The following is a 22,504-nucleotide window of genomic DNA, read 5'->3' as shown; positions in this document are numbered from 1 at the left end:
AAAAATCCTCTCTTTAATTATAATGTCAATTTTAATTAATTTGTCCTAGAGAAAATAAATCAGACGAGCGATTTTAATTTTCCATCCATTTGAAAAATATGTCGGACTCTTCCAACTCTAAGACGGCATAATCAGTGTTTCAGGGTAATCCCCTCGTTGATTTTAATGTTAATGTTAATTAACTCGTCCGAGGGAAACCCATGTGAGCCCGGGAGGAAGGAGTAAATTTCGCGGCGCAGGACAAGAAGGACTTAGCGCTGCTCGGGCAAGACTTGTAAAGAGAGGAAATTACGATCGCACCTGAAAACGGTGTAAGGACGTAAAGTAAGTGAGCAGAATGTTTAACGAGGTGATACCGAGGGCCGATCTGTCGGGCCTCTTTGTGGGATCGTTTCGAGGCCGATTAAATGCCTTTCGGGTTTCCTTGGAGCAGCTGCCGATACAAGCCGAAGTAACATCGACGGACATCAAAGTAACGCCGACGCACGCGGAAATAACGCCGATCAACATGTAATTAACACCGGTGCACCTGATGTACAGAGGGATAATGTGGATACAGGTGAAAGAGGCGCGGACGGTCTCAAAAGTAAGTCCGACGTACGTAGATACGCGATACAAGTAAAGCAATTCCATTGTACAAGAAATGAACCCCGATTGAAATCTTAATTAATGCCGATGCAGACAAGAATTACACCGATTAATATGTAATAAAGGCCAGTGGGAATTTTTTTTATATTTAAATCCTATGGAATTTCAGAACGTTATCGACGGTGTAATGTCGCTAGGTGCGCGCAATGTCTCGTAGGATAATGATCCTCCATTAGACTTTCCCCTTTGGGCGGTACGCAAACTTTCTAAGCAACGAGGCGGAGCTTGGATATTCTAGTTACAAACCCCGGACTTTGAATCCGGTCATAGTTATTTCAGGGCAATGTTCTGTTATGCACAATGAGTGACGGTTATGGAAACGGGGGGACAAACCGCATTTAATTATTTTAAGTACGGAATAAATTCCAATCATTCCCCATGAGGGGATAATGCATATTTACGTCATTTATTATCGATAGAAAAAATACTAACCGAATGGAATTCTGCACTTTGTTGCATATCTATGTAATTGCAGCGTCCCCCTCCAGAGCACGTGGGCGCACATTACACGGTAATTGTAGTAATTAATTTCTACGTCGACATCCCACACCCTGGATATATTCACGCATAGGGAGAAATATTATTAAAATCCCATCGAAGGCCCTGTCGAGAGGTTAATTAATTGTTTAACGAGCGGTACGTCAGACAAATAATCCTTGAATTGCACAACGAGCGGCACGTCAAAGGAATTATAGTGCAAGACTAGTTGCGCTTAAGTGCTCCACTAGATGCAGTTATGAATCATCCGAGTATGTTTAGTATGTTTAGCATATGTACTCTCTGAGTAATTAATTTACAGGGAAGAATTTCTTTTTTCTACCCCATATTAATTAATGTCACAACTGCGTCCTGAAAATGACGCAGGACCCTTCGGCATTATTTATTTAATCTTTCCATGGCATGCCGTGGTAATTGTTTTATTCACGAGTTTTAGATATTAATTTTTTTTACCCAAGTACTCGTGAGTACTCTTTGGCGATCCTTTCTTGCAGGATTTTCAGGTTTTCAGCCTCGGTGCAGGACTTTCTATGCATTTATGGGTCCAGGACGATTCCTGCGATCCTGGGGCATCCTGCCTGAGATATCTGGTGGTTTACTTGGCCAGTAAATGGGAATTACATGGTGTGGCTGGAGAAACGCGAAATAGGCGAGGAAACCAGTCTTCCTCGTTTGGTTATCAGCACGCGAGCCGAAGCCGGAAGTACTTTGAAGGAGTACTTTTACCGAGCCACATCGTCCTGTAAAAATTCACCCCTGCTCTTCCCTGGATTCAATCTTAGAATCATCCCGCGAGAAAACTGACATTTGCAATTTACTCCAATTTATTCCAATTTATTTCAATTTATTCCATTGAAATAATTGCCACCGTTCAAAGGAATACATTTCCGCGGTTCAATGAAATCCTTTATCTCGGTGTCGGATTTTTATATACGTTCATTAGTACATTAATACATTAATTCTTTACATCCGATGTATGTAAAAAATTCATACGTCGTTTGACATCGCCGGTTAAATTTTGTCGGAATTCTAATTACGACTCGTTATCAAGATAAATGCAATGTCGGGGGTTTGTAAAAATGCATTCCCGAATTTATGCCGGGTCGCATGATTTCACCGAACACAGAGATTTACGAGCAATCGGTTCACATAGAGCAAGGGCCTCGTGTTTTCAGTTCTGATCGAGCGGAACGCATATCTTTATCGAATTAAAAAATTTGCATTCCGAGTTCGAATAAACCAGCGCCATAAAGCACATGCACTTTCGCGCCTCCTTTCCTTGATTTACGCGACGCCGTTCGGCCTGTTAAAAAATGATGTCAAATTGTCCCGACATAATGAAAATTCCCCCCTCGTGTCAAATGACAAAGAGAAGCGTCCCAAGACCTTGAAGACGAAGCAGAAATTATAATACGGGGTAATTGAAATACCGTGGAAATTTAAATCCGAGAGAGCGGCCCATTATGAGAGGATCGACTGTTTACGGAGCGTGGGATTATTTTCATTCTCCGATTCGGTGCAATTGGGTGCATCGGTGCATCCTCGACAGGATGGGATCAATTCGAGGGAACGATCGGTATCGATTCGCTCGATCGTCTCAACACAAAGATCCTCAGTGCATTTTAATCCTTCCAGGCGCCATTGCACCGAGTGCAATTGCATCGCGCTCAAGTGCACCCGATGCATTTACAGGATTTACGGGTTCATTTATATAAACCCGTCTACATGGCAGAGAGGAAGGCTTTGAAGAAGTTTATTCGGCCTTATGAATGGCGATTGACTAGAAATATCGATTGGAAAAAAATAAACAACAATTAATCCCTCCTAAAAAAATATATTTCTTCCACTCTTTCGTTCTCCTCACGAGATGGTAAAAATCTGAAATAAATGAAAATCTCAAGAATTGTGACCTATCGATTTTTGGAAAATTATTAAAAAGATCAATGACGGAACTTTAATTACGGTGACATTTTTTTTTTATCAAGATATTGGATCGATCGATCTCGAATTTCACCGATTGGTTGCTAATTCATCGATTAACCATCGACGCACTTTTTCCCCGGATTTCCAGAGTAAGACGCGCAATTACAGTGCGGTTAATAACAGCTAATGGAAGGGGGATGTAAACGAGCCGCGTAATTACTGCAGTTGCAATCATGTCACCTGTCCTCCGTATGTCATCCTTCTCCGTGATCAATTACGTCGATACGCGATTATCTCCGTCCCGATGTGCCCGGCTTATATTACTTCATCGCCAATCAACATAATTCAACGTTCGTTCAACCAGAAGGACTAACCAGAATGCAGAAAGACTTCCTACAACTGAAACGTTTCCGAGTAAAACGCTCCCCCCAATTATTACCCCTAGTTATCATCTCAAGGGATGCTGCACCTGTCGCAGGAGCAATCTCTGATAATCGCGTGTCATCATTCGGGAAGAACGTTAAGGGGATATAAAAGTGGGAAGAAGAGAGGATAATGAAATTGAAAGTTGGATAAAAAAAATTGAAAGTCGGATTAAACAATTGAAAGATTCCTCGAAATGGCCATTTTTTTTCCAGTCACTCTTTCAGGTTTTACGGAAAAATGACTCGTGAAGAGCGTTAAGGCGATATGAAAGTGGGAAGAAGAGAGGATAATGAAATTGAAAGTCGGATTAAAAAATTGAAAGATTCCTCGAAATGGCCATTTTTTTTGTTCAGTCACTCTTTCAGGTTTTACGGAAAAATGACGCGAGAAGAACGTTAAGGCGATATGAAAGTGGGAAGAAGAGAGGATAATGAAATTGAAAGTCGGATAAAAAAATTGAAAGATCCCTCGAAATGGTCATTCTCTTTTTTTCAACCCCTCTTCCAGGTTTTACGGGAACGAGCTCCTTGTGTAGGGACTTTCCGAAATGATTAAATCTCATCCAGTAAATCAGGAGCAGAGTCCCGCCGGGGAAACTCGTAATTAACAAGCGGATAATTTTCCACGGCAATTTGTCGGGATTATTTCCTCGTTTTCTTCCCGGTACTTTTATTCCCTCGTTAACTGCCCCTGCACTTGCCTACCCCACACGCAGCGCCTTTTTGCGGCCCTCTTCTCCAAGTCTTAAGACTATGAAAAGGAGCCTTTGTGCACGGTAATGCGATGAGAGAGCATCTTAAGGATACCTTCGAGACGTTTTAAGGAGCCCTCGCGTGTTGCGATCCCTCGGAAGTACCTTTTTACCCTGGCCAACGTGTTCGCGAACAGCAACACAGGGAGACCGATTTATTTCGAGGCGAGATGCAACCTATCCTCTGAAATGACTTATTGCCTAGTTACGAAGCCTAGAGATGATCGGCACAAGCGGAAAGATAATTCACAGGCGTGATAAGAAACATCTCAGCAGCTTCAGCTACCATAAACAATTACAAACCGCCGAAAGAAAATTCCCTTTAATAATTTCCCATAAATTAAAATCACATTTTACGCTGGATTTATATCGACAATCACGTACACTGAATTCCTCCCCTAATAATTATCAAAGGCAGCGTGTATTTATTTTTAACAATATATGCAGATGAGACCTCCATTTTCTGAGCAACCCTCCTAGAGCTCTTTTTATTCTCCTCTTATCGGTGACTATTTTAAATCTTTAGACACGTGGAGATTAATCCAGAGTGTCAATAAATAACCTGGTTTAACAGTTTAGGTCTGGGAACGCTTTTAAACAGTGCCATTGACTTCAGGAGGGATCTTTTAATGACTCCTGACGTCAGCGTTTGCCAGAGCGGATCAGCGTTTCGTTCCTGTGGGATTGTTCAAGGTGAGACATGACGTAAGCTACGAAAATGAATCTCCTGCCTTTGGCTAATCAGTTGTCAAGCCTTTGCTACCGAATTGGGTATTTACAAGGGTTTGGAGATTTAATACAAAATTGGTTAAAAGGGAGGAAATGTTCTTGCAAGATGGCCGCCGAGTGCGTCCACTCGATTTTGCGATTTACTCCAGGATTACGCGCGAAATGGCCATTTCCCTTCTTCCCTCGGGACGTCAAGTGTCCCGGACACTCACATCGGCTATCCAGCTCGGTCGTAAAATCCAATCGTAAAGATAGCCGGGTTAAAAGGAAAGAGAGTGCGTAAATTACCCGAGAAACACTCGCGGGTGTATAGCACGCGACTCTTCGGGGACCTCTTCGAGAACCTCCAGAAAAATGATTCCCCAGCCCGAAATATTGATCCAGGACTAAACTAGACTCCGCACCGAGAAAATAAAAATTCACCCAACCAAGGAAATATATATTATTCCAGGGAAATTATTATTTCCTGAATTTTAAGAAAATATTTCTCCAGTTCGATGGACACTTTCTTTCGGTCTGAGATTCGCATATTAATCGTCACGGTACGTGATAACGAGAACGCGTCATAATCACTAAGTTCCCTTGTGTGTTTACCTTATCCTCATTACTGTCATTATCGTCATTACCGGTATCAACGGAATCTCCTGGATATTATCATAATTGCCGACCTCCTGAGTCGAGTAGCCTTAGGACGCGAGTAAAAAAAATAAAATAGGCCTCCCTTATATTTTCTTTTTATTATGAAAATTCTCCGATAACGCTCTTATCGAGCTTCTAGATTCACGTGGAGTCATCTCGTGTCGAGGAGATATTATCGAGTGATTGTTAAATAATTACTATCGGATATTTTTTAAAGGAAATTCGGCTCGACTCGGTGGAGAATTTTCGGGAGGTTTTCTTTTTCTTCTTTTTTTTTTTATTTTTATCAATCTCGTCTTGTCAATTCTGCATGCCGGCATCCTGTGTGAACTTTCGTCGGCCTCTTGGTGTACTTTACGAGAAAGTGCTCGTTCGTGGGCGTATTTACGTGTACCGAGGAGAAATTAGCCGTAAAGTCGTGTTTAACCGGGCGTGAAAACGCAAGAGGAAACGAGAAACAGCCCTCGAGGGATTATTTGAAAAATCTGAAAATTGGAATTTCCAAAAATCGATGATGTCCGAATAATTAGACATTACGCGAGGTCACGTTTTCTGGGAAGTATTATCGATTTATTGTCACTTGCCGATCGCACTACCGTTTGATATAAGGAGACCGATAAGAGATACGACTTAACCGGGAAACGTGGAAAATATACAGAAATCACGCATTCTACAGGATCAATAAATATAAAAAAAAAAAACCATTTAACAAAATTGTCATTACATGATTGAAACATGATTCACCGCAAAATGTTGTATTATTATATATTTATAAATTTTAAGGTTTTACGGAAAGGAGGTCTTTTTTTCCTCTCTCCTGATTTTCTCTTTTTGTGCTGTTTCCACGATTAACTAATTATAAATATCAACGAGTGATCTAGCGAATCGCGTTTCGCGTTTCTCAGAGCCACTCTGGAAGTATGGAATATTTCCTACGATTAAAGGAGATTTAATTAGGGTAACTATCGTTTATCCGGCTGGAAGTTAAACGGCGCTGCAGGCCGGAGGTGCAGGGCGTTATCACGTCGTGGGGTATCGTTTATTAAACTAATCGGCGGGCCATTAACATAATATCGATGGAATCGATACGCGAACCCGTTCCCAATTAACGTTCTAGCAATAATGATTCGAGCAGATTGCTCGCGTTAAGAGTTACGAACGTACCCGTGGCGAAACACGCGTTACTCCAGGGACTTCCCTCGTAAATAATTAATAATCGATACCCGCCGACCAAACGGATATTGGAATTCCGTCTAAATCGGAAATCGATATTAGAATTCGGGATGCATCGATCAATCCGTCCACTTTACTCGATACCCATCGATTGGTCATTTTTACCATTAATATATAAAACGACATTGCACTTCTTCGCTTTACTCGGCACCCATCGATTCGTCATTTTCACCATGAATTTATCAAACGACATTGTACATTTATGAAATCGTGTATACACGTCAGGATTTAATTTTCGGATTTTTAGTAAGGATCCCAGAAGATCGGCGGGTACTTTTCGAAACCGATGTGCGGCTCCGCAATTGCGCTACAATTACCGAGCCTCGTAATTCGAGGGTGCACTTCTTCGCTTTACTGATTTCGGTGGTTCCCGGTTTCCCTTTCGGCTCGCAAAGTAATTCGCGAGGTAATTCACGCCCCTCCGTGCCGGTAATGATAACGATAGGGCGTGAAAAGGGCGGGGGAAAAAAAACGCGAAAGAGGGGTAAAGAAAAAAAAAAAAATGAGGCGAGCTTATAATTGCGCTCGCCGGCGCAAATCGAGCCTTGAAATCGAGAACCGACAAAGCGAGTTCGACTTCTCGAAGTAATCGCTTCCCCTTCGTCGTCTTCCTCTCCCCTTCCGCCGTTCCTTCTGAAACCTCTCTTCGTCATTTCCCTCCCGTCCTCTCGCTCGCCCTTATCGTCTCACTTTTTCCCCAGGTCTCTTACTCGAATATTAAAAAAAAAGTATATACAAAAAAAAATATAAGAAACACAAACAATTTTTTAAAACATCTCTAAACCAATTTTTCTAAAAGTCTCGCGACCGATTCATCAGATGCCACTTTCATGCCCCCTTAATAAATCATCTATTAAATATCTCCCGTTTGTTGTTACCTGATAAATTCAATAAAAATTCCGATATCTGTATCAATACCCCTCCGATAAATATCCAATCATTCGGTGGCTAATAAATTGTGCAAATCTGTAAATCCCGGTAATTCAATGAATCCGGTAAATTCGCAATAAATTGTACGCTTCCGTAAATATCGTGAAATCGATTGAATCGTCATAAGGTCGACCTTTTTCCTGGCCGTCATTAACGAGGTGGAGTTCTTAGGGGGAAACGGGAAGATCGGAGGGGCTGTACTGCAAAATGCAATAAATAAAGCCGGTATTAATTCAAGACTCGAGCGTTCATCTGGGACGACGCGAAATTATATCCGACGAGGATCGCGTGCTCGGGGCGCATTAAGGTCCGGGGCCTTAAGTCCCCGAGACCTCGTCCGAGGACGCAGGTCCTTTAAGGATCCAATTCAAGGATCAATCCGGATTTATTGGGCGTTGCGAATGACCGTTCTAACGCCTTCTCTAATCCCGTGCACGCAGGTGCACCTATGCGACTCTCGACATTACTCTCTCGAGTTTAACCTGTGCACCGCGAAACTGCACTTTTCTCGATCAGGTGCTCAAATCCTTGCACCGTTTAGTACGTCCACTTTTCAAAAGCAAATCACGTACAAACATGTATCTAAATTGCCATTAGAAATTTTCCGTCGTATTAGCGTGAATTTTATTTCAGGAATTAAGATACGTTTCGTGGGTATTCCCATCGTCCTGCCGAATTCTGTGACTTATAAACAATATTGATAAATTCACCGAAATCTGTGATTATTTTTGCAAACTGTCCAGTGACCATTTTAATAGGCTGTTTGAAATTGAAAATAAGACCTAGGAGCCTCCGTTGCAGTAGGCTGAGCCCCCGTTGCAGCAGGCTGGGCCCACGCTGCAGTACGCTGAACCCCCCAAAAAATGTTTATAAATTTTCCGAAATTGTATAACAATTTTTAACGATGTGCCAAGTGTCCAGTGATCATTTTAATAGGTTCTTCGAAATTGAGAACAAGACCTAGGAGCCTCCGTTGCAGCAGGCTGAGCCCTCTCCGCGCGACCGCGGTTTCTCTCGGAGCACTCTCTACGTCGTCGCGCTGCACCTTGTGGTCGAGATTTTTGTTTCTCTCTAATTCCTGGTAACTTTAGACCTGGAAACGACTTCTCGTGTCGGATTACGCTTTTACACGACGTATCGAGGGTTCCCGGGTCCCTTGTCAGCCCCGGGTTACGAGCAACCTCCGGGGTGATTCGCTTTCTTGCGGTCGCCCCGCCGTTTGATGCCTCGTGCGGCATCATTCTCCCAGGTTTCTCCAGGGATCTAAACCGATCCCTAGGGACTCTCCTTATCCCGATAAAAGAAAATCCAGACCACTAATAAAATCCCCACGAACCTTCCAAGGTACAGAGAAACGCATTTAGGTGTCTGCATGCACTTGGGGCGAAACTCTACCGAGCTCCCCGATCATTATGAATAATTCTCAGTCGGCATTTCACTAGATCAAATGAAATAAAATTCCCTCGTCAGGCGGCATAATTTCATATGTCAATTATTTTTTCATACCAGCGGAGGTAATTAAATCATTTCTCGAGTCGATCGATCGATCGGGCTGCGGTTTTTTTTTTTTTTTTAATTCCTCCGAAGCGCATCGGCTTCGTCAGGTCACGGCTGAGTTCTGAAACTGTTACATCGCGTGCGATAAATTATACCAAGTGTCAGCATAAACCTCGGCTGGTCCGGTAACGTAATCGTAATCGTAATCGCCGGCTCGGCTGCCGTCCGGCAAACTCGACAAACCGTGAGCGATCTCCGCTCTTTCCGGCACTCGTTCCGATTCCTCTCCCCTTAAAGATGACACCGTGAGAAGACCTTAGAAATGTGACTATCTATTTTTCAATAAATCTTCCATGAAAATTCGACAATAAAATTCCCCGGAAATAATCCCGAATTTTATCCCGCTACTTTTTCGGAGTCTTTGTCACCCTGACCTTCCCCACTCCGAACTCCTTAGATTGTTAATACATTTCTTTTTTCTCTCAACGTTTATATGCACTTTCACCATGGTTTCTTTAATGTTTACAAAACACCTCTTATCCTGACTAGTGATACCGTAAAATATCACGCATCCACGTCCTTGGTGTCCCGTGACGTTGAAGATCCTGATAATTAGAGTAACCTTATCCTCCTCTGATAAGAAGGTCTCCTTAACGATAATTATCTATAAAATCTCCACATTAAATTGAAGTCGCCCCGAATTAACGAATAATTATCGCCGACTTTTTCAAAAAGACCCCTGATTTTTATTCTCGATATCGGAGATTAATTTCCAGGTTTTAATTCGTTATCAGTGCCGAGCTTATCGTATTATCGGCGGGAATAATTCGCTATTAACTCGGGGTTTTCAATCGGTAAGATGAAATAACGCATATTGGAGTACATCCTGTATGCTCACGGCTTGCAAGACGTGGTTACATACAGTGTTACCGTACATAATTGAATATTTTCAGCGCACTCGAGCGTACGCGTTATTATTGGATAACGGGCGTACGTAGTGCGAGCCAATCATCCGAGAGCCTCTAATCGAGGTGTGTGTAAGGAGCAAACAAAACCTGGGTATCGTAAAATTTTTTTTTAATTTCATTAGCACGCGATATGTACTTAGGTTCCCCCTTGCTCTCGAGTACTCGGCTCGCCGTTCTAAAACTCCATTATTTTCTTTACACGATCCTTGAAACCGTAAACCACACTTTATACGGAATGAAAGGTCTCACGGGAGTCTGGAAAGGTTTAAAGAAAATATTCTCAACTCGTTTTTCAAGATTATTATTAAAAATTAATAACGATACGACATCAAAATTACCTGATTAAATACAATGCCACATTTTAAGGACTCGATGATAATTTCAATGATACTCTCTTCTTTCCGATGCAGAATTTCAACGCTACTTTCGACAGTAATTTCGATTTACTTCTCTTTAGAAATTGTTTAATGATGAATAATTTGACGGGATTTTGATTTTTTAACGGCATGGGAAATTTTTCTGCCGAACTGGTGGAATCGTTTTTCCTTTTCAGGGTGTTTTCGAGATTCAAGGTGAATAGAAAGCCATCCCACGTGGGTGTCGATATTAATATTAATTAATGCAGTATGACCGAGAATGCAATTAATGTCGACCGCGTGGGCCGGACACGTTGATTGATGGGCTTCTTGCACGAAAGTATGGCCGATATGAAATTTCGCAAGCGGATTTAATAACTTATTCGATTAAAATTCGTCCACCGGAGGTAGTAAAAAGTGGCCGGACGTAAAGTAAACGCATAATTTTTACGCCACTCGGTAACAGTATCAATTATATACCAATACATATTAATTATTCAATTCCGGAGAGCCGCCGGATGATGAGAATCAACTTCAGATATTAATACAATGCCCGTTAATTGATTTCGATTCAAGCCCCGTAATTGTTAGGTGGGGTCGGAATGTAAATATCCTCGTTTTCAAATAAATTAAATATTCCCTTAAAATTCCACGGTTAGGAGGATTTACTCGTTCGAGTACAATGTCGCGGTGCATTCCGATCGAGAATCAATTGCATTATTCGTAGGCGAAAATGCATCCAAAGAGAATGCAACTCGCTATCGCGAGAGGGCTAAAATGTCGTCTCATTGTCCCAGGGAATGCGCTATTTAATCGGATCGATCTCGAATCTCCCGTTCGAGAGATCGACCTTTGGCTCCGAAACACGAGATCGCAGGAAGGAGGGAAGGGATGCATCCGCATTACTTTGCTGCACTTTCGTTGCATCTCCAGATGCAGTTTTTAAGCCATTCGCGTGTAAATTCGGTCGCACCATTGATAGTAAAAAAATAATTCCCCGCTCGAGCTTTATCTTTTAATTCATGACATAAAACATGTCTCAATGGTTGCCCGCAATATTTATTATCAACATTTAGTTGCTCAACTATCGCCACTTCCGCTCCCCGTAGTTAAATCCCCGTTCAAGTGTCTCTAATAAATTTTTCTTATTATTCAACCGTCCCCAGTTCCATCTTCTGTATCGTCGATTAATCCTCGCCACTCGAGTTACCGCCTGCAATGTCCCCAAATAAACAATTACCAGTAAGGAAATAAATGTACATGACCCTGGGATATGCAGATTATGGAAGAGCGACCTTTCCTCCGTTATTCCGGGACCTTATTAAACATGGAAGCTACCGCATAAATTTCACCGATCCAGAAGACGAAGGCGCACATTTAACGCGCATCCCCTCGGTACTCGTACGTAAATACCTAATTGCCGCACTCATGCGAGACAACTGTACATACAACCAACGTGTCCTCGTCGCCTGCAAGACGCATTGCCCGATTACCACTCAAAATGGCCCCATTCCCAGAAGCGATCCCTTTTCTCGTCCAAGTAATTGCCGCGTCTCAATTCCACGTGTACTTATTCCAGATTAGACATTACTCCCCACACCCTCTAAATAAGATAAAAAATTTTTTTAAATCCTTATCGCCCCTCAAAATGAAACTCTCGATTCAAAAGCAATTATTAGGTATCATTAACACTTATCGATGGCGTTATCAAAAAATTAGTCATTTACGCGTCTTGCAAAAATGAGAAAAAAAAAATCGGAATATGCGTTAACATATTAAATATTAATAAAGTATATTATTCACGGTAAAAGAGGGGTCAAATTAGACACGAGGGGGTGACACGATATCGGGGGAATTTTTTATCATTTTAGTGACACTAGTGATAAGCATTTTTTTTTTCTTTGTGGGATGCATTTCATTTTTCCAAGTGAAGTACGCTTTTTCCCTGTTCCACGGGGAAATAGAGATGGAACGAAGTACGAGGGGGGATGATATGATATCAGGAGGGATAGGTGGATGCCCCGCGGAGAGATAATCGTTGCTCCTCTTATTAATTCGCACGGCGGTGCATCTCGTGACGGACTTTACATACGGCGAAGGTACACCTGTGCAAGGAACATGTCCCCTGAGGTTGGTGACGACATTTGGAACAGGTTTGGAGACTCGAAAGAGAGATGCACCGCAGGGGGAGGTCGGGGGAAAAGGATTACGCAAAAGTGCGGAATCTCGAGGATGTAATGCAATGCGAGAATGCAGGGACAGATAGGGTGCAATTACGTCCTTAGAAATCGGGAGTGATTAATTGTAGAGTCCCCCCGGTGGGATTGGAAATGCAAATCAAAAGTGCATTGTAGGTTGCAATCGAGTTCCTGGGGAGGAATTTAATTCTGCCAAGTGCACCTGAATTCCGGAGCGTGATATCGTCTCATCCGAAATCGTTCCCTGATCCAAAGAGGTAAAAAAAAAATCCATGATTGAAGGATGTGAATAATTAAATAATTGACGTAGCATTAGGAATTGCAAAAATTTGGCCGACGTATGTTTAACCTTCCGTGGTTCTACAGCTGATGTGGAAATTAATTCCGGGATTGATAAAGGAAAAATGTGCAGGAACACCTGCGGAGATAGCTCGGAGGACAGGAAAAGTGCTTATCAGTGATAGGCGGATAGCCGGGGATGGGCGAAGGACGAGCACGTGGGTGAGGAACGAAAGAGGAGAAGGATAGGACGCATCGATACGATTCCATGACAGGAAGGAAGTTCGCGTGAGTGGAGCGGACATGAGGCAATATTACGAGATAGGGCAAGCTCAAAGGACGCCGCTTCTGCATCATGCCACTTGTGCATGTACGCCATGCAATTGTGCATGTGCGCCACGCAATAATACATGTATGCCACGCAATTCTACGTGCACGCCATGCAATTCTACACGTGCGCCCCGCAATTGTACATGTCCCCCGTGAAATTACACATACACACCGTGCAATTGTGCAAATAATATGGAAATTTGTATGAAGAAAAAAAAAAAAAGAATTAATCGCCATTGATTCCATGGATGCCTAAAAATGTGAAAAATTTATTCCCATCTGGCCCCTGAATTAAAAGAGAATTTCCTGGAAGACTCCTCCAGGTGGAGGATTTATATTCCCGCACCGTGCACTTATTACCGATCGAAAGTACGTATCACTGCATGTGCAGCATGCATTATTAATTATTATATCAGCCACCAGGCAGCCCGGAGTTCGCGTGGCGCATTGCAAGCAGTCGCATCGCGTTGCAATGCACTAATGGACGTCGCTCTAAAAGTCTCTTGATATTTTTTCTTTTCCTTCCTTTTTTTCTTTCGGCACACCCTTACGCCTTGCATAGTTAATGCCCGTGAGAATTTTCACATCGAATCCGAAAGATACGAGACGGGTTTTCGATTGAGTCCGGAATATAGATGCAGGTGCAGCGTTCCAATCCGGGCGGAGATTGCACATAAAAGGAAAAGTGCATCCACTTCGTCGCTTATCCAGAAATTAATATTTCCTACATACGCGTGTGAAAAAAAATTAAAAAAAAAATCCATCCAAACGGCAGGATTTATCTGCAATTTTGTTTTTGTATTCTCAAAATAACCCCTCGAAGTTAGATATTATTTAGGGAATATTTTATTTAATCGAATTGCGGATAAAGGCTCGAGTCGGATTTTGAAAGAAGCGCAAAAGCGGAAAGCGTAGGTGAGTCGAGGGTCGCGAGATGAATTATGAGGCGAAATGTAAGCTGGAATAAAGGAGGCTCGGTAGACGAAGAGGAAGAGGAAGAAGTCAGGGCCGGAGGGTGTTGCGTCGCGCGTTGTAAATTACTGTTATCGCGCGTGTCTCCTGCACTTATCCCTCCGCCCGAGAGAGGAACCGCCGTATAAAGGGGCACCCTTGTAAACCGCACTTTTCTCCGCCCGAAAGAAACGGAATTTAACGCGAGCCCTCCGCGTGGTTTGCTTTTTAATAACCCGTAAGGCCTCTCGCAAAAACGGTCCTGAAAATCCCCGGAATCTCCGATTTCTAATCTCCGTCGGGAAGTCACAATAATTTCCTTCGCTCCCGAAATCTCGATAAATCAAACTGATCAATTAAATCCAATTAAATGATAGATTGAATTGCGGATAAAAATCCTAGGGAATTAATTTTCGAATTTTTTAATTCTTAGATCTCTTAGCGATTAGATCTGGGAATTTTTCACCGATTAAAAAATCCCTCCATTGGCAGTATTGGTCCTCGGCCCTTCGAATCGATCCGGTTCGCCAAATTGATCGATCGATCGCAATCGGTTCCTCTAATTGTCTCTGGATCGCTTCCGCATTGTTCGAGAGTGGACGCGCCCCTCCATTACGTTCCCGCCACATTCTCGAGAAGGTGTTCGGATATTTTTTTTTCCGCCTCTGGTATGACGAGGCAGGAGCCAGGTAATTAATTAAACGCCCAATCAATAGTGATTATCGCCCTCGATATGACGGTAAGACATTTTTACATGCGAAAGCGTCCCCAAAAGTGCATCGCGCATAATTGCACCTGCGTAAATGTTGAATATTATTTCACGGTGTTTGAAATTCATTTAATTTCCCTGACATTGATTGACACCATATTGACAACTTATCGACAGGGTAATCGGATATTCATTGACGACTCCTTTCATCGAGTGCGTCTTGCCTTGAAGGGGCGAACAGATGTCTCATTGTGCGTACACGCAATGCCATCGAGAGTTGACGCACGCGTACGGAGAGTATGTACTCGTGATCTACATGCGCGTAGATACATACATACATATACATGTCGATACCGGGTTATTTTTAGACCTTCCGCGGGACAATCTGCAATTGCTAATCGCGAGTGGATGCGTAAATACAAATACCCTCGGTCGCCCTTTTTGCTCCACTTACCAAACGCTTAACTTGAAAATAAGAAATAGCTCTGGATAAAAAAATTAGGCTGCAATTAATCTTCAAGGAAAAAATATAATATATATTTTAAAATTATTATGCGCCTTTATCAGGTTGAGTTTGACGTTTATATTAATATCTCGACATTGAGTACCTGACTAGTAATTAATTAATTCTGGCGTTACGATTTCCTTGGTTAACATGGCATCGGAGATGGAATAAAGCCACTCTGATCGTGGCAATAATTATTTTATAGGGTAATAAAAATTAAGAGAAATTAATACCAGGGGTGAAATAAGTACCGACAAGTCGGGCACTGAGTTTCACTTACCGTACTTGAGACCACGCCACTTTGAGGCCGGTTCTCGGTACTTGTAGGTCTGTCCGACTATTCTTGGTTGCGGTCGGGGACACGGCTTGTAGACGAGCATACATCTCACGCACTTCCGGTCCGGCAGAGGAGAAACCGAAAACGGAGGCTGGATATGGACGTAAGCCATGGGAGTGACCGGATGAGCATAATAAGTGTATCTTCTGCTCCTGGACCCGAAGAGATCCCGAGGGTCGCCGTCGATCGACCGAGGACCAGCGATCGATCTCTGATCGGCGATCGATCGCGACCGATCGATCCCCAGAGACCCCCGAGAGCCCCTGGGACGACTTTGGTCCAGACCCGAAGAGGATGCTGCAGAGCTCCAGTTTCTGATTTTTCCTCGAGGTCCCTCCACCTCTCTTGCACCTCGAATCGGGAAAATGGTCTCGTCCTCTAATGGGCTTGTCAGCTCTTCCTCGAGGTTTCTCTTCATCTTCTCAGGATCGACTTTGGTTAAATTCGATATCGAACTCTTCAGGGTGGAGGAGGTCGAAGAGTTCCAAGAGATCGGGACCCCTTCAGGTTTTGGACCCTTGGTTAGGGGATCGCTCCCTGGGCTCTGCTCTTCTCCAGGGACGGATTTCCCCGTCCCTGTGGAGGTCTTAAGGTCCGATGGGACAGATTTGAGGTCCTTGAAGAGTCCTATGGCGATTTTCGACTCGATGGGGTCCCGGATTTTCGAGACTTTCGGATCGACCTCGGGTCCTTTGGTTTGGATCCTGAGTTCTTCCACTCTTTTCCTGACTTGTTTCACCGGGACCTCGACCTCTGGGGTCTGGTCTACCTTCGACCCTTCCCACGGACCCTGTAGAGGTCGGCCGACCTCGGCGGCATCCGAGGAGGGCCACTTCCGAGTTCCTCTTCCGTTTCTTCCCCGGGTCGCTTCTGGGAGACCCTTCCTCCACCTGCTCTTCAGGGTGCCGACCTGGAGGTCGTTGACTTCGAACTTGTCCTTGGGACCGTTTCGATCCTTCGAGTTCTCGATCGTGCTCTTCGGGGTCCTCTTCGACTTCCTCCTCGAGGTCTTCGGATCCTTGGAGTTTTTCGAGTCCTTTGATTCCCAGTCGGCGGAGTTCCCGGGGAGTCGGCGGATCCCACCTCCGCTGTCCCTTATCAAACCGCCTCGCGTCTTATCAGTTGGCCTCCACTTGATTTCACTTCCGATCGTCGGTGTCACTTCCGCCGAGCCGTGCCTCCTCTCCCCGGAAGTGTTCGTGGGCACAAATTGGAGAACAAGGGACACCACCGCGAGGGCCAAAATGCCCTGGACCCACAACGACCTTCTCGGGCACATTTCTACCCCATATCAGTGCCCGCCCGTGTTATCACCGGTCCCTCCACCTAGGCGGCATCTCTTCCCCTCTGCCCTTCTCCGCGGTTATCAAAAATACACCTTCCTCATAAATCACCCTCAACTCAACCCTCCATCTTTAATTCCACTTCTGCCCTTCCAATCCCGCACCTCCAAAGGAAATATTCATAAATTAATTATTATCTCGACTCTCATTTATTATTATTTTTTTTTAATCCCTAACACTCTCATCAGGTTGTCCTCGATTATTCCTTGACATCGACTCGACAGATTTCATTCATCTCGTAGTCGCTTTATATTTTATTTTTCTAAAGGGCTTAGGAAAATTCTATTTATTTTTTTCTAGTTATGGATTGTAATAAATATACGGAATAAAATGGAGGCGATCGATCCTTCAGTCGCCACGCAGTCTCGTTTGGATTTCCTGTATTCTCTCGTCGAACCCGGCTGGCCTTGAAGACCTCTCAATGAAATGTTCATCCGGTTCACGTGGACCATGAAATGGGCGATCAGTGAACTTAAGTATCCTTCGATAACCTTCGAATTTAAATATTCTTATTCTTCAAGCCTCATTTTCGAATTAATCGCTCATTGTTGAATTTTGTAGAATTAGAGGAGCCTTGAAGACCTCTCAATGAAGTATTCATGTGGTTCACGTAGACCACGAAGAGAAGGGTTAACCGCGAATTTATTCACCAGTCGCCACGCAGTCTCGGTGGAATTTCCGATATTCTCGTGGCTGCATAATGAATCCCGTTGAACTCGAGTGACCCTGAAGATTCCTGAATGAAGTTTCCACCTTGAAGAGGAGCCGATCGCCGAGTGCGGTTTCGGCTTATTCACGAGTCGCTCCTCAGGGTTTTTTAGGTAAAAAATCTCGAACACCGAGTGATCTTGAAAACTCCTCAGTGTTCACCGGTTCACCAGGACCTACAAGTGGGTGAACTCCTCGACGCGAACCGATTAATTTTAAAATCGAGCCTCTATTAATTCGGGATTTTTAAAATTCTCTCAAAAAATCCTGTCGAACGTAGAGTGATCTTGAAAACTCCTCAAGGTGTTCACCGGTTCACCAGGACCTTCAAGAGGGTGAACTCTTCGACACGAACCAATTGATTCTAAAATCGACCCTCTATTAATTCGGGATTTTTTAAATTCTCTCAAGAAATCCTGTCGAACGTCGAGTGATTTTGAAAACTCCTCAAAGTGTTCACCGGTTCACCAGGACCTTCGAGAGGACGATCGGAGACCGCTCCGGCGCGAACCGCGACGCGAGAGACACTGGCCTGCTACCATTACCATTAGCTCCAGTTGCCCTCTCTCCTGTCCCTTCATCCTCCCACTCTTTCTCTCCAGATTCATCTTCCGACCTTCCATGCCCGTGCCGAACCTCTCTCGTTTACCTTATCGGTCACTCCGCAAAATTCTCCCCTCCACCCGGAGAATTGAGGATTTTAATTTCCACCCTTTCCCTTCGAACTCCCCATTTTCTCCTAACCTCAACCCACCCTTTACTCCACCTTTTAGATGAACCTTCCTTCTGAATATGATTTTAAGTGAATTTTTAATAACCACCTCGTTATGCAATTTCATAAAAATTTCTGGAATAATAAGGAACATTGATATCGGACACTGATAAAAAGCAATTCAAGCACCAAAGAGATATTTTCTTAATTTCAAGAATAACTTTATTGATTGGAAATTAATTATTGAACTCAAAGGAGGATGATCGATAACGCGATTGATCGACCTTGCATTAAAGGAGTGGCTCGACCTCACTTTTTTATTGACCTCTTCCTCCGATTGATCGATTATTCCACGTGAATCGATGCAGGAAACGCAGGACGATAAGGAGTAACGAAATGCCCATCAACGAGTGAAAACTACGAGGAAGCCGACAAAGGATAAACGGTAGGGAGCTGAAAACGACGTGTCAGCGTTCGCCAAGAACAAACGACTCTGTCGATCGAGAGAAGCACCGCCATTGTGAAAGCCTCTACCCGGCGAAGAGAATCGATCGCCATCGATCGAACTTTAATCCGCCCGGAGACCGGTGGGACTGAAATTATTCATTTTGCATACGAAATGCCACCAAGACTTTCCCACACCGAATTACCATATCTCCGCGGCCGCCATAAAACACTTTTCATCCCCGATCAATCGCCATTCCGCGAAAACTAAAATCCTCTCATCCCGAGCTCTGGCAAAATCTGCAACAATCCAGAAATACAATCTAAACGTTGCAGAAGGTAAATTTAAACATTTACATCCGTGAAAATATTCCAAAAACTGGGATATCTTGATTTTTTAATTTAATTTAGCGAAACTGCAGATTGTTTCGGTGTGAAGAAAATGGCGGCGCGAGTTGCGGGAAATTCAAAGTCGGGAACCCTGATACGAAGAGTTGTGAAGAAAAATTCGATGTTAGAGATATACCTGCGTGGATTTATTGTAAAAGTGAGGTGCTTAAGATTGAAGTTCGTTAATGGAAAATTAATTTCTGTGATTTCATCTGGGTAGGGGGAAATCCGCCCAATTTTTAGGGGGATTTAGGCGAAGTCGAAGACCCGGTTAAGGGTTCCTGTGATAAGAGCGAGGGTCGCAGTAAACATTTATCACTTGGTAATTGCTTCCGGCAAGGGCTGAGGGAAATTTAAAGCGATACGTCAGGGAATGCCCCTCGATCTGGTCCAGGGGATAAACGTGGAATGGAAGGTGCGCCGAGCGTTTACGAGGCCGTGATAAGCGTTTATCACGCGTTAATTGCACATCCGCCGACCCCGAATTCCGCTTCCCGAATCGCCAAGAAACGCAGCTAAGGATGCATTGTGGAAGAAATACGGTGCAACGATGTATTATGCAGAAAAGGTCTTTAGTTTTCACGCGCGGCTCGGTAAGGAGACCTACATTGATAAGGGATATCTCTCTCCTGATATCTGCAACGGACACAAGGACTCTTGTGCAACTCGAGATCAAAGACGCCGACCCTTCGCGAGAACGAATGACAATTGCCGATTTATGGGAAAAATAAAGGGAAACAATGAAATAAATTAAATAAATCGACTTCATCGGATTATCTGATAAGGACTTATGATTATATTTCAATACGTGCTCATTCATTTTTCCTCATTTTTTGTTCGATCTCTCATTCATTTCCGTGTTTTATCATTCCTCTCAGGTTCTGATAAGGGTAAGGGTGGATTCATGTTTCCAATGAGCCCTTCTATTACTACCTTAGGCTAATAAACTAAGGACAATGCGGTACTCATTAGAATGCACGTTATCAAGCCTCGTAAAATTTTTTTCTCCAGAAACCGAAGTACCGAATTACCTGCGCTCTACTAATTACGCATTTGTTACGCCGCCATTGTTGGAATAATGCACAGATTGCGCGATCGCAGGTGCACATTTATTTTCGCCGAGTTTCCTCCCCGATAACGATTTCATGAATTAATTGCGTGCGATTGATATTACATAAATGCAGGAGAATAAAAAATACGGATAATTATTAAGATGATATGAAGAAAATATTTATTTTTTTTTTAATTTGGGGCGAGGAATCATTTAAAACTTTGACACATGACTGTGAAGACCTTAAGGAAGTACCTTCGTTATCATTTTGAAATTTCTTACTTATCTCGGTTTTCCTTCCTGATTGAAACTCGCGTCGTGTCTTGATTACGAGTGTTTTGGTTCTCTCGCTTGTTAGAAAATGACGGGTGAGCAAGGGGATGTAATTTCCCAACGATTGCCTCGGTAACGCTTCAATTGATAATTGGTAAGAAGAGTCGATTACCTCGGAGGAGGTACAGAGACCTCAGAATTGCTCCTCGAGTCATGTCGATCGGCAGAAAAATCCCAAGTGAGATTCAATGTTGGAATTTATTTTAATATTTTCAGGGGAACGAGAAAATTGTATATGAAGGAGGTTATTAACTTTGAGATTGATTATACATCTGGAGGACCGTAGGGAATTTTTTCACGTGTGGAGAAAAATTTATTTAAGGGTTTTATGCGGTGGCGAAAGGGTGGATATCCCGTGGGTGGTGAAGTAGGTACTACCAAGGTGGAGGTGACGACTCGCGAATCGTTTGATAAGGTGATATCAGGTACGTGGGCTCGGGGAGACCAGGTGCGCCTCGAGGATGGGCTAAACCTGCGTGAGGGAAATATAGCCGATATAAATATAAATCTCGCGTATAAAATATAACGAAGAGGGAGGCTCGTCGAAGATTCACGATCGAATTCACTCGTTTAGATCTCTCGAACTGGTTTGCCGCCATAACAGTCCCGAACCGGTCCGAAGAGACACCCAAAGAAATAGACCGAGAGGAAGGCTTTTCGAGATCCCCGAGAGCCTTCCGGTCTTTAACTCGACGCCATTTTGTGCCCAATCGTTACTCCGAAAAAAAAAAAAAAAAGTGAAGTGATAAGATAATATATTTTAATAAATAATTACTAGGCTCCATTTTCTGCGCGATCGTTACTTCATGAAGAAATGAATTTTAAAAATTCGCAATAATTAATACTCAGGTTATTGCAGGTGGTTAATTTCAAGCAACAGAGTTTTGGAAATACTTAAGAAAATCCAGAGTTTCAGAGAGTAATAAATTTGAATAAAATAGTGCGTCACGGTGGAATGAACAATTTTCCCGGCAGTTGCATGCAAGACCTGTATTTAGCGCACCGAGTGCGGATAAGTACGCTAATTGCGCATCCCAGAGAACGTACAATATGGAAGGCGGTTGTAATAGGTTACGTGAAAAACGAGGAACTCGGGAAAATTTATCGACGATGGATTGACTTTCGTAATGGCTTAAAGTTCGGAATCGTGATAGTGCGATCGGTTTTTCCAATCGCGAGTTAATTTCATTCCGGAATGAAAAGCATCGCCCGCCTTCCCAGCATTTACCGATCGAGTTCGGTTATTAACTTAAATTGCGGAACACTTATCAGAGCTGTATTTCTGCTGTCCTTCTTTATGACTCGGGAAGAGCTTAAGGTCGGAGTTGGTCCAACTCGAATGCCCATTAACCGTGCAAACCATAAATTTAAGAATTAACAAATGAAATTTCCCTCTCATCATCCGTCAGCGTTATACTTCGGAGGTGCCGCACTGATAGAGAGAAAAAAAAAAACAAATAAATATATTTAATATGCACTGATTTNAAAAAAAAAAAAAAGGTGGAAGATTCATATGACAGGTGGCACTGTCATTTGCCGTCTGATGAGGAGCCGCCCAATCACGTGGGCAGGATTTTATTTAAACATTTTCAACGGTATCACAGCTTCCCTTGAAT

The 22,504-nt window shown here is 43.2% G+C and overlaps 1 protein-coding gene across 1 annotated transcript in view; it reads right to left on the bottom strand.

The window, feature by feature from the left end:
- The window catches only part of LOC105696734 (laminin subunit alpha-2), a 29,964-nt gene extending 13,920 nt beyond the window's left edge, over positions 1–16,044 (bottom strand). The window contains exon 1 of the mRNA XM_023433056.1: positions 15,851–16,044. Coding sequence (XP_023288824.1) covers positions 15,851–16,019 — 169 coding nt within the window. The 5' untranslated portion in view covers positions 16,020–16,044. The remainder of the gene's footprint in view (positions 1–15,850) is intronic.
- Positions 16,045–22,504: the final 6,460 nt, after the last annotated feature.

Source organism: Orussus abietinus, unplaced genomic scaffold (genome assembly GCF_000612105.2).
Source record: "Orussus abietinus isolate OABI.00-Male unplaced genomic scaffold, Oabi_2.0 scaffold16, whole genome shotgun sequence".
In the NCBI taxonomy this organism is placed as follows: Eukaryota; Metazoa; Arthropoda; class Insecta; order Hymenoptera; family Orussidae; genus Orussus; species Orussus abietinus.
The sequence above is the reverse complement of the archived record's forward strand: the minus strand, read 5'-3'. Positions and strand labels throughout refer to the sequence as shown.